Here is an 18,804-nt window from a genome sequence, read left to right as displayed (position 1 = left end):
TAGCTGATTCTTCTAACCAAACTAATTTTTCACTGTTGACAAGTGAGGCAGGGGTTGCACCGGACCAAAGGCTGAAACTTGGCCAGCTAGCATTCCAAGCAAAATTGTTTCCCGTAAGCATTCCTTTCATTCTGCGTTCCGTCCTGGGTCTGCCTGAACCTGCGAGAGTAGGTTCTCCTGTGTGAGCGGCTGCGGCAGTGCCCTGCACCCAGGCCAGTTTAAGGAGTCTTGGCCCCTTCCTTTCACTGGGATCCCTGCCCAGCACCTTCCTATAGAGACGACTTAAAACAAGAAAAAAAAAAAAAAAGGAAAACACACCATTCCAAGGAATCTGGAATTCCTTCCTCCTTCCGTGCTAGGTGCCTGTCCTCCACCTTCACTGCCTCCTCTGCCCCGTCATGCTCAACTGCTTTTGGTTTCTGTCTGGGCACCTGAACAAAGGATGAAAATCTCCACTGCAGCCTGGTTTTAGGTCTTATGTAAGAATCTTGCACAGCACTGCTAATGTAAATTACACTTTTTCTCTCTAGGACACCTACCAAAATATGCTACTTTTTTGGTGGGAAGAGATTGTCCTGTGTCTTTGACCCACTTCCCGAGGCCTGTAGAAATAAAACTTTATGTACTTAAAGTTATACAGAAAATAGAACCAATTAATAACTTAAAAAAAAAAAGATGAGTCCAGGTTATAGAAAAACCAGTTGGAACCCTATTTAAGCAGTTAGGACGTGCTAACAGCCTAATTAAAGAACTGACAATGGGAGTGGAAAGGAAGATAGTGAAGAGATCCCAAATAGAATATATAGGACTTAGTGACTGAGGGAGGTGATGGATGAGAAGAGGAGGAAGTTTAAACTGGAGAATTGGATAGAGGGTGGTACCACTCCCTGGATTGAGGGTACAGATTTCATTGAAAAGATTATGAGTTGAGTTTTGGACATACTTTGAGGTGACTATGGGATATCCAAATGGAGATATTCAGTAGGATGTTGACTATAATGTTCTGGAGTTCAGGAGAGATTCCTAAGATAGAGATGTAGATTTAAAAAGTGTTGAGATGTTGGGGTGCCTGGGTGGCTCAGTCGTTAAGCGTCTGCCTTCGGCTCAGGTCATGATACCAGGGTCCTGGGATCGAGCCCCGCATCGGGCTCCCTGCTCTGCGGGAAGCCTGCTTCTCCCTCTCCCACTCCCCCTGCTTGTGTTCCCTCTCTCGCTGTGTCTCTCTCTGTCAAATAAATAAAGTCTTTAAAAAAAATAAAAAATAAAATAAAATAATAAAAAATAAAAAGTGTTGAGATGTTAACAAAATCAGACAAAATGTGTAGCTTGAGAAAAGACCATGCCTAAGGACATAGCCCCGGGGAAGAGCATTTATGTGATCAGCAGAGGGAGAAGTGCCTGTAAGATAACCAGAAAGAAGGAACAGGCGGAAATAGGCAAAACCAATGGATAGGCTCTAAAGTTATTAAGACCTCCTGAAGCAGTAGCAGATCTAAGAAATAAAACTTAGAATGGCAAAGAACAGCTTTGTGTAGCCATTAAGGGCAGGTGTTTGGAAAGCTAAGCTAAACCTGGAGAAAAAATGCTCAAAAATACAACTCAATCAAAGGACATGAATAATTAAGGGGGACTCTGTTTCTTCATCTATAAAGTGAGTTTTGTTTTGTTTTTTTAAGATTTTATTTGTCAGAGAGAGAAAGCACAAGCAAGGGGAGTGGCAGGCAGAGGGAGAAGCAGGCTCCCCGATGAGCAAGGAGCCTAATGCAGCACTCAATCCAAGGACCCGGGGATCATGACCTGAGCCGAAGGCAGACACTTAACTGACTGAGCCACCCAGGTGTCCCTAAAGTGAGGAGTTCTTTTTTTTTTTTTTTAAAGATTTTATTTATTCATTTGAGACAGAGAGAATGAGAGACAGAGAGCATGAGAGGGAGGAGGGTCAGAGGGAGAAGCAGACTCCCTGCCGAGCCAGGAGCCCGATGTGGGGCTCGATCCCAGGACCCTGGAATCATGACCTGAGCCAAAGGCAGATGCTTAACCATCTGAGCCACCCAGGCGCCTCGAGGAGTTCTAAATAAGTGAATTCCTAGACCCTGTCCAGTTCTAAAATTCTGATCCTATGAGCTGTTGTCAAAAAGTGAGTTAGGATCTGGAATTCTATGAACAGTAACGCTTTCTGCTCTCTTGCCCCTCCGGCCACCCCCCACCCAATTCACACCATCCACATGGTTCCCACAGAAGTTCTCTGCCTACCTAGAGGTGGGCACCTGACCTGGCTGGGCCAATAAGAGAACTTTCCTAGGATTTTAAGATAGGAAGTAAGAAAGAGAAGACAGTATCTTTTTTCTGGGTGATGGAAACAATATATATAAAATCGAGCTGATGGTAACTGCAATTTGCTACAAGGTGTTAAAAAAACATAAAAAGCACAGGTGAGAGATGGACAGAAAGCTGCCTGGGTTTCCTTAAGTGCTTCAGGTCCTAGTTCCAGTCTGCTGTTAGAATGTGTTGCAGCCTATGAATTACAGGATACCCCAATATCCCTCTAATAACACCCCCACTTTGAGACTTAAATTGCCCCCAAATGATTTGTGTTATTTGACCAGAGTCTCAACTAATTTACTGAGCTCAGTCAGAGCCCACATGGGAAGGAGGAAAATGGGAGATGGAACTCTAAAGTAGCACCAGCTACAACGGAGGATCTAGGTGCCAGGCTTTGGTTTATAACTGGAGTAGTGGCTGTGGGATGGAAATCAGGGGAAATCCATTACCATTTTACAGAATCACTAAAACTGTAATAAACATTTACCAGATTGAAAAATGAACATGTACAAAACCATGTGGTCCTAGTCTTGGTGCTTAGCTTTCACAACATAAGCAATGTTAATTAATGCTCTCACTCATTCATTAATGCTTATTAGAAAGTCACATCCTACCTCTTTTCTGTCTTCCTCCATGTGTTAACTGTAACTTGCTAACATAACCATCCTGTAAAAGGCTGTGTGGTTGATCATCCATGGGACACCCTGCCATCTAAGTACCCTGACTCAATTGTCAGTGTTCCTCCATTCCATCAGATGGGCTGCAGCCAAAATTTTACTTGCTAAGTGTATTGGTCTCCTTAAAGGGACTCTCATTGATCAGGCAGCTCCAGCCTCAGAAGTCAGGGACTGGAGCAGTTGGTGGAGAAAGAGTTTCTCCTTCTCCAGCTGAGATTTTGGTGGGCGTGGCTGCTGTTCAGGAAGATGCAGATTCCTCTCTGGCTCCAGGAATGGCAAGCACCCCTCTTCCTGGGGATGCAGCTCAGCTGGTACCGCTATGCTAAGTTACTGAGACAAACAGTGATGATTGAAAGGGCAGTTGGTCCAGGACATGCTTCAGCATCAGGCAGCTCCTACAGTTCTCTATCTTGCTGATAGGAAAATAAGTTGGTCCAACCTCTCTATGAAGGCCAGTTTGGCAATATCCATCATAAAAATGCACATACCCTCTAGTAAGAGATTCCAGTTCTCGGAATTTACCCTACATATATACTTACATGTGAGAGAAATAAAAAAAAAAAATGTCTCAGACTATTCATTGCAACAAAAGACTGGAAATCCAAAAGTCCATCCATAGTGAACTAGCTAAATAAAGTACAAACCACAGGATATTATGCAGTTGTAAAAAACAATGAGTAGGCACTTTACTAATATGGAATGATCTTCATGATATATGGTTAAGTAATAAAAGTAATGTGCAGATGTGTTTACAAAGGAGGCTGCCATTATTCTTAAAGAGAAAAACTCTGCGTTTGTATTCTCTTGGATACAAACAGAAAAATCTCTGGAAGGGTGCATAAAGTGGTTGCCTCTATAAAAAATTTGGTGGGGGGGGGGATGTAGGAAAAAGATTTTTCACTTATACAACTATGCCTTTTGAGCCTTACACCATTTTTAAGTTTCCCCATTAAAAAAAATAAAAGTTAAAAAAAAAAAGTTTACTTAAAAAATAGGGGTGGTGATATTTTTGACAGTTCTTCCCAATTGTTAGTCTATAAATGAGTGAATGCCCACGGAGAATAACTAATCCACCATGAAATCAGAAAGATAACAATTATGTGTGCACTTTCCATTATGCTGAATTTAATTTAAAGGACCATCCTTTATTCTTGAGTACTTTGTACAGAGGTGTTAGTAGATAGTAGTTATCAATGCACTGTTTATTTACATATTGGGCAAGATTAAAAGCTGGCATCATGATATCAATTCCTCAAATTTAAAATCCTGGAATTTAAAAACAGAATCACTGATCTAGAGCTGGCTTTTGTTCTCATGTTGAATAATCTATTTTCACATGTTATTTCGAAAGGCATTCCTCCTGTGTATCTCATGGTGTCGACTAAGTGACGAATTATAGCTGAAGGCTTTTCCGCATTCATTACATTCATAAGGTTTTTCTCCAGTGTGGTGTCTCTGATGTTTCTTAAAGGATGAATCATGCCGGTAGGCTTTTCCACAGCGGTTGCATTCATATGCTTTCACTCCTGTATGAACAGTTTTGTGGTTGCTAAGGTGTATCCTCTGCCTAAAGGCTTTCCCACATTCCTTACATTTGTAGGGTCTCTCCCCAGTATGGATCCTCTGGTGATGTGTTAGGTATGCTCTATGACTAAAGGTTTTACAACACGCAGTGCATGCATAGGGCTTCTCCCCAGTGTGAATTCTTATATGTTCACTAAGGTGTCTAATTTGTCGGAAGGTTTTCCCACATTCATTGCACGTAAAGGGTTTCTCCCCAGAATGAGTTCTCAGATGCTGGATCAAGCTAATGTTCTGGCTGAAAGCTTTCTGACATTTATCGCATACGTAGGGTTTCTCTCCAGTGTGAGTTCTGTGATGCTGATTAAGAGATGAGCGATGTCTGAAGGCTTTGCCACATTCTTCACATTCAAAGGGTTTCTCACCGGTATGGATCCTCTGGTGTGTAGTCAGTGATGCGCTTTGACTAAAGGCCCTTCCACATTCCTTACACCTGAAAGGCTTTTCACCAGTATGAATTCTCATGTGTTCAGTAAGATGAATGGGTTGTTTGAAGTTTTTTTCACATATATTACATTCATAGGTTTTTGTTCTTATGTAACTCGGATGATTAATCAAGTCTAATTTGTATTTGTTCCTCTTTCTAGGTGTTTCACATTTATGGTGCCTCTGCTCTATAATAACATTTGAACTGACAATATTTTCCCCAAATTTGTTAGTTTCTTGGCCACTCTTCTTGTGGGTCAGGATGGCTTGTCTTACATCTCTCCCATGGGTTTCCTGGTGCCTTTCTAAGTCACCATCATACTTAGAGACTTTTCTCAGTGTGGAATAAATGACATCATCTCTCAGGAACCCTTCCATCATAATGCCATGATATAACTGTTCCTGTAAGATGTCATTCTTTGCAGTTGATGCATTGGTTTCTGTTTTATTCTTCAAGTCTGAAAGAAATGGAAACATGCAAATAACTCACATCCATTATGCTTTAAAAAATCAATTATTGTAATGAGTAAGACAGAAATTTAGATAACTATAAAGTATGAGATTTTGATTACAGTTGACCCTTGAACAACATGGGGGTTGGGATACCAACCCCAATACAGTAAAAAATCCATGTATAACTTTTGACTCCCCCCAAAACTTAACTACTAATAGCCTACTGTTGCCTAGAAGCCTTACTGATAAGTCAATTAACACATTTTTTATGTTATATGTATCATATACTACAGGCTTACAATAAAGAGAAAATGTTAAATTATAAGGAAGAAAAAATACATTTATAGTGCTGTAAAAAATCCACATATAAGTGGACCCATGCAGTGCAAACCAGTGTTGTTCAAGGGTCAACTGCACAATTAAATATGGTTATGCAACCACGGGGGCGGTAATGGGAAGTTAAGAAACAGATAAATAAGGAAAATGTGTGATTTTATATAGAGAGTAAAATTTGAGTACTTTAGACCTGTTCTTTCTAATACTAAATGATCAAATTTCAGAGCTATGTCTTATGAATATCTTTTTAATTGACAACCACTTTTGGAAAACAATATCAAAAAGATAAAAAGATGTCCCTCTCCCCACACCAGCAGCAGGAGGAAATGCTCATTCGAAAAATAAGGTCTGAACTAAGAACTTTCATAAAAACATTAAGCTTTTATTGAAACTTGTATTAATATTTACATTGTTCTATTTTCTGTGGTTATTAGTCTGTCCCTAGAAAGGAGACTTGTAAGAGACCCAGACTATGTTGCTATTATTATTATTTTTTTTTAAAGATTTTATTTATTTATTTGACAGAGAGAGAGTTAGCGAGAGCAGGAACACAAGCAGGGGGAGTGGGAGAGGGAGAAACAGACTCCCCGCCAAGCAGGGAGCCCGATGTGGGGCTCGATCCCAGGACCCTGGGATCATGACCTGAGCCGAAGGCAGACACTTAATGGCTGAGCCACCTAGGTGCCCCACTATGTTGCTATTATTGCTATGTTCCATGAAAGTATCTTTTACCTTTCTTGAGGGGGGAGGGGAGTGACAGAGGAATAGGGAGAGACAGAATCTTAAGAAGGCTCCACACCCAGTAGGGCGCGATCTTACAACCCTGAGATCATGACCTAAGCCAAAATCAAGAGTCGAACACTTAACTGACTGAACCACCCAGGTGCCCCTGAAAATATCTTTTATCCTTTAAAATTCTGACTGGCTTTTTTACTTGATAATTTGTTGTACCCATTACCAATATTTCAACTGACAGATCTGTATCCTGAAAGGTATAACTTCTTGTAAGATTTTTTGTTCGGCACAAAAGGATCATTAGTACTAACAAATTCTTTTTTTTTTTTTAAGTACTTACAAATTCTTAATGAGTAAAGGCAATAATAGAGTCTATGCTCTGTAGGCTTCTGATTCTAGTCCTGAATATGGGAGGGGGAAGAGAAGAGGACAGGGAAAGAGAGAAGAAGCCACCATCTATGTCCCCTTCCCCAATTCAGTATCCAGGCCTGAAGAAGAACCAAACTATTGAAAAAAAGATTTAACTTTGAATGAAGTTGGGAGTTTTTGTTATTGCCCTAAAGTAAACATTTTACTAAAATCAGATTGTTCTTATTATTTAAAGGGACTGGACCATCTAGATGAAAATCATGGTAGCTTTTATTATTTTCATTATTTTAAGTTGAAAAAGAGAAAACCCAAGAGAATATATAAACAAATTGTTGGAATTAATAATGGAGTGAAACAAGGTGGCTAGCTATAAGATCAATATATAAAATCAAATGTGCTATTACACACCAACAACAAACAGAAAACATAATTTAAAAATATATACTATTGGGGCATCTGGGTGGCTCAGTCGGTTAAGCATCTGCCTTCGGCTCAGGTCATGATCCCAGGGTTCTGGGATCAAAACCCACATCGGGCTCCCTGCTCAGCGGAGAGCCTGCTTCTACCTCTCCCTCTGCCTGCCACTCTGCCTACTTGTGCTCTATCTGTCAAATAAATAAAATCTTTAAAAAATACACACACACACACACACACACACAATCTACAATAGCAAAATATAAGGTCTTCAAGATGAACCTAAAAGGGGATGTAATATGAAGAAGACCTTATAGGGAAAATTCTGAAACTTTGTTTTTAAAAAAGTTAGGAAATACCAAAAAATGGAGCAATTTACCATGTTTCTGGAATAATAAAACTCAGTATCATAATATTAATTCCCCCCAAAGTTGATCTATAAATCCAATTCTATTCCAATCAAAATACCACCGGAGTATTTGCACACACGCACATGTGTGTATGTGTGTGGGTGTGAAATTTGATGCACTCATTTGTATGGAAAAAGCAGGAGGCTAAGAATAACCAGGACAATTTTGAAGAACACAGTGGGAGAACTACCTCTACCAGATATGCACCTCACTATGAAACACAGTAATTAACTTGCCATTAGAGAAGGGCTAGAAATTCCAGGTGAATTAACTCTAAATATGAAAAGCCAAATCTTAAAAATATAAGAATATATATTACATCAATTTTTCTATAAATCAAGAAAAAAGATAATAATAGAGCAACTGGCAAAGGATATAAACAATTTACGTAAGAGAACTCTGGATGGTCAATAAACATGAAAAGTATGCTCCTCTTGCTAGTAATCAGGAAAATGAAAGAAACAACAAGATACCAAATTCACCCACAAATTTACAAAAATTTTATTTTTTTATTTTCAATTTATTTATTTTTAAAGATTTTATTTATTTATTTGAGGGGTAGGGACAGAGGGAGAGAAAGAATCCGGAGCAGACTCCACACTGAGCGTGGAGCCTGAGATGGGGCTTGATCCCACGACCCTGAGATCCTGACCCGAGCTGAAATAAAGAGTCGGGATTCTCAACTGACTGAGCCACCCAGGCACCCCTACAATAATTTTAAAGTTTGACAAGGCCAAGTGTTGACAAAGATGCTGAGCTCTGGGAACTCTTATGGCTTGCTGAGGACAAACTGGTGCAACTGCTTTGTCGAGCAAGTTGGTAATCCCCAGCAAAATGAAGGTGCACATACACCATGACCAACAATTTTGCTTCCACCAAACACCTCGAAATACTTGCGTATGTACATAGGAAGACACTGCATCTTGGTAACCCCCAACCTTAGAAACAATATAAATGTATATTAATAGGAAAATGGATAAATTGTGGTTTATTAGTTCAGTGGAAATAAAAGAACTAGAACAACATAGATTTCAACCATGCTGAATGAGAAAAGCAAGTAGAAGTATATACACCATTTATTTAAAGAATAAGAACATGCAAAACAATACTATATATTGTTTCGGGATATACACATGTAATGAAAGTATGAAGACATGTGAAAATGACAATATTTAAACTCTGAAAAGCGGGTTATTTCAAAAAGCAGGAGCGTAACAGCAGGGCTTCAACTCTTTTTTTTCTTAATCTAGTTGGAAGCTACATAGAAGTTTGTTTTAATGTTCTCTATGCCTTACTGAGCACCTAAAATATTCCATAATAAAGCAAAATTTAAGGAGATGATTAAAGACCACTGAATTTGTGGTAATTTCTCTTGCAAGAATTTTCATATAGTTGTTACAAAAAATACAAAAGATACACGAGTTTAAAAGAGACTGAGAATCAAAGCTGAAATTGTTAAATGGAAGTTAGCAAAAAGTGGAAATAGAATGGAAGAGAGAAAATTAAAGATCTGTCAAATGCAGTGAGAGTCCTGAAAAGAGATGTGTGTTCTGTGAGGAGAGACCATGTACATCTGACTGCTTAGAGAAAGAAGCTTTCAATTCAGAGTTCAGGATACTGAAGAAAAGAGGGAAAGTCAAGTTTAACCTTAATGAAGACAAAATTCCTTCCCTCCAACTGCAGAGAGACTTTTGCAAGGTCAGGTGAAGTAAAGGGATGACGGAGGGAGGGGTGAAGTCAGGTTTAGCGCATGCCCTGTCCAGGGGCTGGAGGAACACTTCGGGGACTCTGGCCTACATATTAAAATGTACTACCTGTCTTGGTCTCACCTGAACTGGAATCTCCTGGGCCTTCTTTCTCTGTCATCCATGGTTCTTGTCCTTTCTCCAACTGGGATATCACACTAGGTTTGGAAAGTTGGTATCCTGCTTATAAAGTAAAAAAAAAAAGCATGAATGGTTATGCTGAGTTCTAAGAACTATCCCCAGAATTTCATTCTAGTCCTCTGATATTCAGGGTCTCTGAAGATGGAAAGGGGCACCACAGAATGTCTTTCTATTCTAGCTCTACCAAGTAAAGCTGTTCCCCCAAGGAATGTGACATCTCTAATACAGAACCCAAGGTCAAGCTCCAGACAACATTTAATAATTTAGAAATAAGGACTCTCCTATAATGGGCAGGTTTCCTGGATGAATGTTTGCCATCCTTACCCACTGAGACCAGGTTCCCATAGTTCTCCAGCATCACCTCCCGGTATAGATTTCGGTGAGCAGGGGCCAGTTGCCCCCACTCCTCCTGGGTGAAGTCCACAGATATGTCCTTGAAGGTCAACAGTCCCTAGAATATTGAATATATTCCTTTTCAGAGACCACCTCCATCAAGTTCCAAGGAGTTCTGACAGAATTCTAAGTTCTGAGAGATTCTAAACTAGTTTTACTGGGAACCTCCTTTGGATGTGTTTAAAAATCCTTTAGAGATTATCATAAATAAATATTTGGAAAAACAGATAGTCATATGTGCCTTAGAAAAAAATTAAGCAGGATAAGGGAGGAACATGGAGAACACAGTGAGGGGAGAGAAGGATCTTTTATGCAGGGTGGTAGGGGAAGGCCTTTCTAAAAAGGTGGTATTTGATCAGAGACATGAATTCAGTGAGGGAGAGCTATGTGGGAAATCTGAGGGGAGAGCATTCCAGGCAGGTACAAAGGACCTAAAGTGAGAGCATCCTTGGCTTGTCTGAGGAACAGGAGAGTGAACAGCATCACTGGTGAAGGGTGGCGAAGGAAGGAGTAGGAGATGAGATTACAGAGGCTGGGGGCGGGGGGCGGGGGAGGCTTTCAGCACTTACTATCAAGCAACCAATGCATTCCTGCTGAGCTTAAATTCTGGGGCCCCACTGGAGTTTAATGCAAAGATGAACAAAACTGTCTGGAACTGTGGTCTAACCCCAACCTAGCTCAAATACTTGAAGAGCTAAAAAAGATCAGTTCCCCCCCACCCCCGCCCCCCCCCCCGCCCCAGCTACGGTGGCATGAGCTTTTGTAGTTGGGTTAATCAGAAGTGAACTGAATCAAATAAAAGCTGTATCTCAGCCAGAGCTCAGCCACGGCTCTAGGGGGAATATGAATAATCAGTCCCTCACCTTAACCACCAAACAGAGGAAAGGGCTTAGTCTCCTGGAAATAAACAGAGCTAAACAAACAAACTATATTTCATCCCCCACTGTTCTTTAATACCCAGTATCTGAACTACTATAAAAACTGTTACACATGTAAAAGAGAAGGAAATCCGATCTATAAAGAAGAAAATAAAAATCAATAGAAGCAAACCCATAGGTGGCCAAGTCATTGGAATTAGCAGACAAGAAGTTTAAAGCAAGTATTAAAATATATGTTAAAAAATTTACAATAAAGTATGGATAGAGGGACACCTGGGTGGCTCAGTCGGTTAAGCATCCGACTCTTGATTGCATCTCAGGTCATGAGATCGAGCCCCATGTCAGGCTCTGTGCTGGGCGTGGAGCCTGCTTGAGAGTCTCTCTCTCCCCCTTTCCCTCTGCCCCTTCCTGCCCCCCACTCGCTCTCTCACTCAAAAATAAAAAAAGGACAGACTAGGTGAAAACAAGGGGTAATTGAGGAAGAGAAAGAATGCTAAAGAACTAAAAGAAAATTCTACAAATGAGAAATACCTGAAAAATCCACTGAACGGACTTAGTGGCAGATTGAACCCTGACAAAGATGAGATCCGTGTAACTTAAGACAGGTCGATAGATATTATTCAAACGGAAGCACCAGGAGCAAAAAAAAAATAACCCGGGATAATACCAAGTGGTTTAATATACATGTATTTAGAATCTCAGAAGGAGATAAAAGAATGGGCAGAAAAAAATGGTAAGAAATAAAGGCTGAAAATTTTCCAAATTTGGAAAAAAAAAAAATCAAGCCACAGATCCAAGAAGCTCATCAAATCCCAAAAAGAATAAATTCAAAGAAAATCATCCCTGGGAACACTGTAGTAAAACTGCTGAAAAGCAAAGACAAAAGGGAAGACCATGACAGTAGCCGGAAGAAGGTAGGAAAGGAGGAACAGAAACACAAGAAAAGTTGGTATAAACAAACAGAAAGATATGTCACCTAGAGGGAGAGAATAGTAACAGCTGACTTCTCATTCGAAACAGTACAAGCTAAAGCATCATGGAACACTTTTAAGTGCTTAAAAGAAAAAAGTCACCCTAGAGTTCTATATCCAGCAAAAGATTCTCAAGTAGGAAGACAACAGAAAGACATCTTAAGATCAGCAAAAGCTGTGAGAATCCATCAGAACAGCCACACTACAAGAAATGCTAAACAACATTCTTCTGGGTGAAGGGAAATGATGCTAGTTAGAAATTTGGAACTAGGGGCGCCTGGGTGGCTCAGTTGGTTAAGCGACTGCCTTCGGCTCAGGTCATGATCCTGGAATCCCGGGATCGAGTCCCGCGTCGGGCTCCCTGCTCGGCAGGGAGTCTGCTTCTCCCTCTGACCTTCCTCCCTCTCATGCTCTCTGTCTCTCATTCTCTCTCTCAAATAAATAAATAAAATCTTAAAAAAAAAAGAAATTTGGAACTAAAAGAAGGAATGAAGAGGGCCTGTATTGGTAATTATGTAGATGGATATGAAAAGACCTCGGGTTTTTTTCCTTTTCTTAATTTTTTTTAATAAAGATTTTATCTATTTATTTGCGAGAGAGAGAGCACGTGTGCGTGGGCATGAGTTGGGGGGGAGGGGCAGAGGGAAACAGAGAAGCAGATTCCCTGCACAGCAAGGAACCCAATGTGGGGCTCAATCCCAGGATCCTGAGTCCATGACCTGAGCTGACAGCAAACGCTTAACCAACTGAGCCACCTAGGCGCCCCTCCTTTATTTCTTAAAAACAATTTACTATTAAAAATAAAAATAGGGACGCCTGGGTGGCTCAGTCGTTAAGCGTCTGCCTTCAGCTCAGGTCATGATCCCAGGGTCCTGGGATCGAGCCCCACATCGGGCTCCCTGTTTGGCGGGAAGCCTGCTTCTCCCTCCCCCCACTCCCCCTGCTTGTGTTCCCTCTCTCGCTGTCTCTCTGTCAAATAAATAAATAAAATCTTTAAAAAAAAAAATTAAAAAATAAAAAATTAAAAAATAAAAATAAGAGGGGAGTACGCTTTCAATGGGGAGCCTACTTGAGCTTCTCTCTCCCTCTGCCCCTCCCCCCGCTCACTCACACGTGCACAGTCTCTCTCTCTAAAATAAATACATCTTTTTTAAAAATAAAAAAATAAAAATAAGAACAATGTACTGTGGGGCTTATAACATGTAAAGTGAAATGTATGATAACAATATACAAAGAATGGGAAAAAATAAATGGAAATATGAGGCTTTCATACCATATGTGAAACAGAATAATATTAATTCAACTGTGATATGTTAAAAACCTGTATTGTAATGGCCAGAACAACCACTAAAAGCAAATCAAACAAGTATAGCTAAAAGGCCATCAGAGGACATAAAGTGGAATACTAAAAAACTATGCAATCCAAGAGGAAGCAGAAGAGGATCAAAGAAACAAAGATGGGTGAACAGCAAACAAAAAACAAGAATACACACTTAAATCCCACTGTATCAACGAGTATGGTAACTGTAAATGCACGAAACAAGCAAGACACGGCTACATGTAAGGTCACACTTTAAATATAAAGACACAGATAAGGTTAAAAGCAAAAGAACTGAAAAAGCTATGCCACACAAACTATAACTAAAAGGACACTGGAGGAACTACAGTAAATCAGACAGAGCGGCCTTAGGAGAAGGAATATTACTAGCCATAAAGAAGAGACATCTCATAAACTGTCAGTTCATCAAGAAGGCAACAATCCTACGCATTAATGCATCTGATAACAGAACTTAAAGCAGAGTTGACAGAACTAAAGGGAGATACAGACGAAACCACAATATAGATTGTAACACTCCTTTCTCAGTAACTGATACAAGTAGACAAAAATGTATCAAGGGTTCAGATTTGAACAACCTATCAGCCAACGGAAGCTAACAGACATTTATAGAAACACTATACCTACCAACCGCAGAATATAAATTCTTTTTAAAACTTTTTATTTTGAGATAATTATAGATTCCCATACAGTTGTAAGAAATAACACAGAGATCCCATGTACTCTCTACTGGGAACAAAGCAGTTTTGATTGGAAAGGGGCATGAGGGAACTTTCTGAGATGGTGGAAATGGTCTATATTTGGTTACAGGGTGTACATATATGCCAAAATACAACTATACACTTTCTTAAGTGTATTTTCCTATATTTAAATTGTATCTCAATTTTTAAAAAATTTAATCTTTTCCTAGCACTAAGAATCCCATCAGGTTTTTTTTTTTTAAAGATTTTATTTATTTATTTGAGAGAGAGAGAATGAGAGACAGAGAGCACGAGAGGGAAGAGGGCAGAGGGAGAAGCAGACCCCCCGCCGAGCAGGGAGCCCGATGCGGGACTCGATCCAGGCACTCCAGGATCATGACCTGAGCCGAAGGCAGTCGCTTAACCAACTGAGCCACCCAGGCGCCCCTCCCATCAGTTTTTGATAAATGTCAAGAGGCAAGGAATTCCAGATAGTGGAATGTAGAGATAACTCTTTAAATAATTAGACTATTATAACTTCTTCCCTATTGCTGTAAGTAACTTTGAAATGCATTTCAATCCTAGAAGGAATCAGCATCTGAATCAGCTAAGGAAAGTGGGATTGTAAACAGCTAGAAAAAACTGCCCCATCACCAAGCAAATAAAGACAAGAGATAAACTCAAATCCTGTCCCATCTAACTTCAGAACCCCAGTTCTTTTCACTTAAAACTCTCTGTCATCGAATAACAGCTCATCTTTAATAGTCTTCCTTTCTCACTCATTCTACAATTTTCCTCCTGTTTCTCCTATGCTTCTAGGCAGTAGTGAGGACAGCCCGTGAGAACTGCCCATCCTGTCTAATGTGTGTGCCGTGTGGCCAGACCATTTCTTCCCCATTCACTTCTCCTTCAGTTGCAGTTTGACCTCTGCTCCCAATACTATACTAAGGGTCACTGCAGGAAGTTCACCAGTGATAGTGTTCAGCACTTAAGAATGTCAGGACCTTCTTCTCCCTTAACAAAGCTTGTTTCTGAGTATAAAATACTAAAAAAAAAAACAAACGGATGTACATCTTAGACTCCAAGTGGTTATGTGTTTGTTTTTAGGGGCTAGAATTCTATCACTCATTTTGCTTTCTCTACGGAAATCAGCACAGCGTTAAATCTAGATGTTGGTCACAAACAAGAGTTAATAATAGGAGGGAAGCCACCATGAGTAGGGGAATGGCCACCACTGCAGCCCAGGTTTCTGTATAAGAGCAGCTTGCACTGAGCTCCCTATGTTGAACCTGTTAGCCCCAACACCGCCCCACACTAAAAGGAAAAAAAAAAAAAAGGCAAGTTAAAGCCTTAAAAACCAAACAGCATGTCAAGAAAATGAAAGGAAACCAACCCACCTGGGATTCTGCTGCTGGGGACCCAGACGTGACTTCATCCTTCAAACTTTCTTCCTGGGTCTCATCAACATCCTGAGAGAGCAGCGCTAAAGAAGGGAAAGAGTTATGAGGTTTGCATCTCCCCAAATCTCCCAAATAGAAAAATTGCCTGAAGATCTACTGAACATGGCTTTTCTCTCAAAACATTCACAGAGAGGGACACTTAGAGCAACTCAGAGCAGTCGGAGCCTCCTTAACGAGGAGGGCCTGCAGTGCATTGCTTTGGGCATTAACACTTCCCAATGGTCAACGCTGGTCCAAAAGCACAGATCTAGGCCACTCCTCTGTTCAAAGGTTTCTGACAAGAAAGAAAAATCCAAACGCTTCCCATGGACTTCAAGGTGCTCTACAACTTGCCTGAAGCATCCTTTCCCAGCATTTGTTTCTGCTATCCACCATCCTTTATCCATCCTACACATACACTGACCACATTCTTAGCCTTCAGTTAGACCAGGATATTCCCCATATTGCCCATTTCTGAACCACTCTTCAAGGCACTCTTTTCTGTACCCTTTCCCCAAATCTTCTACAAAAAACTTAGACATCTTTCAAGGCCCAATTCAATGCTATCTGCTTTGTGAAAATTTCTCCAATAAATACAATCAGAAGAATGTTTCCTGTCTCTTGTCTTCAAAAAGAAGTTTACCATAGCATTTTCTTAAGCTGCCTTCTATTATTTTAATCTGGATATGTGTCTTATCTCCATCAATTAACAATAAGCATTGGAGATCATCATTCATTTTTCAATCGGTCAAGATGCTTAGCAAGGTCCCTGCCTGACACAGCTAGAATAGGTATCAGCTGGACTTGAAGTGTTAAAGGTATGAACTACGAGACCGTGTGAGACACACAAATTCCTCTGTCCATCTCTCCTGACCAGACCACCAGATAATGTGTAATCTTGGACATGTTTCTCACTGACCACCTGTAAATTGAGAGTCATCAAGCATGTCATTCCTTCCTCTCCGAAAGAACAGTTCCTTTTGAAAAACACTGGCTTTCAGCCAAAATGACCAAAACTTATGAAGGAAGACCTTGGGAGGGCTTTAGGGAGTGGAAAACCTTGACCTCACTGTGCGAATCCCATATACTTGGGAGCCACTGGTGGGGAACACTGTTGTGTGCTGTACCTGAGGACTGGAGATGGGAACGCATGGGCACATGGCACAAGGAGCCCATGCTCAGAGCCTAACATTTCCTCTCATCACTAACCCGTTCCCAAAAGCCATAAGCCCGATCCCCAAAGACCTGCTTTCCCCCAATTTTCTCCCCAAGAGACCACCTCAGTGAAGTGTGTACCTATCTTTTCACACACAATTGAGAATTCTTCTTTCCCCATTCCCCTCCATCAGCCTATTCTCACCTTCTCCTTCAAACATCTTAGTCACGTCCTCCCACAAGGGCGCCCCCTCCTTGGCCTTCTTTGGATGGCGCAACTTCACCCAGGTGCTGGCCTCCGTGGGCAGGGTGATCAGGAGCTGCTGCAGCATGACGATGCCCACCCAACTGGGCTTGTCCACTTCGGGTGAGGTAAACTGCCAGAACCTCTACTGAGAGCCTTCACAGGTGTGTCGTCTCCTCTGAGCACAATCTCCTGCCCTCAGGACTTTGGTGTGTCCCTGTGGTACCAGAAGCTGGGGGCTCCTAGAGGCTGATATGACTTTAACTCTGAAAAACTGACTTCTCTCTTAAATTAAGTATTGCCCCTTTGGGAGGCAGCCAGTTGAGTAGGTTTGAGTGCATGCCTCTATATTCTTCTAGAGGAGCAAAAGGCAGAAGAGGGATCCAGAAGCATTCACCACACAGCCAGAACTCCAGAACTTGCAGAAATATATTTTAAACTGCTAAAGATCCAAAAACAAACATTTGCCATCAATGTGGGAATAAGTATAATCAACGTTCTTGGATGTGGTTGTCTCCCAGTTCCATACGCACAAACACAAACAGCCGAAGATATACAAACAAGCATGGGCGCTGCCTTGACGTCCCCCCTTGTAAGCTGCAAGCATCTTTTGCCTGGATACAGGCTTTGGAGTTAAGAGGGCAAGTTTTGAAATCAGACAACTTGGGTTGGAATCCTGACACTTGTACTTAAAAGCTCTAAGGCACTTCAACTCTCTGAGCTTCAGTTTCTTCATCTATAAAATGGGGATAAAATTATATTTTATAGGGCTGTAATATTAATTGAAACAATGTCAGGCATACAGAAAACCCTTAATAAATATTCCTATAAAGTTTTGTTATAATGCTGCATCACAGCATTATCTTTTAAGCTACTTTTAAAAAATAAGTAGAGATCTAAATTTAAAGTTCAAGTATCATAAGTGATGGAATAATCACACAGCTGCATTTTCACATGACCAAACAGCGCCAGACACATCCCCACCCACGCACATGCCCAGCCGCTAGCAAGTCCTTTTAACCTGTTAAGATGCCTCCTGGTTTCAGAAATGTTAAAATTGGGGGAGGGGTATGTGTTCAGATGGAGGAAATAACAGTACTCTTGAGTATCATGAGGACTACTGCAGAACTGTTTGTAGCAGGAAAATCTGTAAACAACTCAAATCTATCATCTTAACTAACCGCCCCCCACCCCCGACATCTGAGCAGGTGCCTCCGCAGCGACCAGGTCCAGCACATCTGGGGCCCCACGCACAGTCCGAGTTCCGTGCAAAGGGAGCTGGCTCAACTTTCTGAAGTTTGTGAGGAAAGGTACGTGGCTTACGGGCTCCGCCCCCCCCCCCCCCCCCCCCCCCCCCCCCGCCCAACCCGGCCCCAAGCTGCGCCAGATGCACAAAAAGGAGCTGCATCCTGCGGGCTGGAGCATGTGGAAATAACCTGCCCCGAATGCATAAAAGTAAACGTCTAGTTACCAAAGTGGGGAAACTTCCGAGCATCATTTGGAAGCTGGCCCTCCCCACTGCTCCCGGCCGTGCCTCCCCGGGACAGAGGCTGCAGACCCGCGAAGCCTCACCAGCTCGGCCCTGGACGCTGCTGGGATCAGGGACGCGGCCGCAAGAGCGCTGGCTCCCGAGGCTTTCGGCGCCACAGGGTGTCTCTTCAGAGGACCGGGAGGTAGCAGATTTTGTTCTTCCCCAGCTTTCGTAGACCACATGCCCCCGCTCACCGACGATTCTCCAAAACACGCCCCACGCTCCCGCAGGCTTCCTTCGGGAGCCCCGCGGGACCTCGGCCTCCGCCTCGGACGCGGGGCTTCTCTCGGCTCCCCGCGGAGCCGGCCTAAGGCCCGCCGCCGCACCGCATCACGCCGCCGCCCTCCCTGGCGGCCTTCCGCGGCCGCGCGCCGGGGAGGGGGTCTCCGCGGGCCGCAGTGGGAGGGCTGCCCCGACCCCGCTTCCCGCAGACGCGGACGAGGATACACCTCGCGGGCTGTCGCTGTGACGCCGGGCCGGCGCCGGCGGCCGGCTCCACCCGCCACCCCGCCTCGTGGGCCGCAGCCCCGGGTCGCCCGACGCCTCAGTCCTCCCGCCGCGCCCCGCG

The 18,804-nt window shown here is 42.2% G+C and overlaps 1 protein-coding gene across 2 annotated transcripts; it reads right to left on the bottom strand.

Moving 5' to 3' along the window:
• Positions 1-4,147: 4,147 nt before the first annotated feature.
• Positions 4,148-16,840, bottom strand: ZFP69 (ZFP69 zinc finger protein). Of its 2 annotated transcripts, none has more exons than XM_021684232.1 (5): positions 16,667-16,840; positions 15,265-15,350; positions 9,934-10,060; positions 9,553-9,651; positions 4,148-5,464 (listed from the first exon to the last, which is right to left on the bottom strand). In XM_021684232.1, exons 1-5 carry the CDS (start codon positions 16,791-16,793, stop codon positions 4,332-4,334), a joined length of 1,572 nt encoding a protein of 523 aa, XP_021539907.1. In that variant the 5' UTR covers positions 16,794-16,840; the 3' UTR covers positions 4,148-4,331. The 2 variants fall into 2 exon arrangements, with proteins under 2 accessions (XP_021539907.1, XP_021539909.1); XM_021684234.1 differs by having other exon boundaries at positions 9,553-9,648.
• Positions 16,841-18,804: the final 1,964 nt, after the last annotated feature.

This window comes from Neomonachus schauinslandi, chromosome 4 (assembly GCF_002201575.2).
Source record: "Neomonachus schauinslandi chromosome 4, ASM220157v2, whole genome shotgun sequence".
In the NCBI taxonomy this organism is placed as follows: domain Eukaryota; kingdom Metazoa; phylum Chordata; class Mammalia; order Carnivora; family Phocidae; genus Neomonachus; species Neomonachus schauinslandi.
The sequence above is the reverse complement of the archived record's forward strand: the minus strand, read 5'-3'. Positions and strand labels throughout refer to the sequence as shown.

Coding starts and splice junctions, on each gene's coding strand:
- ZFP69 (XM_021684232.1), bottom strand. CDS start 16,793: ATGCTGCAGCAGCTCCTGATCACCCTGCCCACGGAGGCCAGCACCTGG. Junction 10,061..15,264: donor CCCCAGCAGCAGAATCCCAG/GTGGGTTGGTTT, acceptor TCAATATTCTAG/GGACTGTTGACCTTCAAGGA. Junction 9,652..9,933: donor TGGGAACCTGGTCTCAGTGG/GTAAGGATGGCA, acceptor TTACTTTATAAG/CAGGATACCAACTTTCCAAA.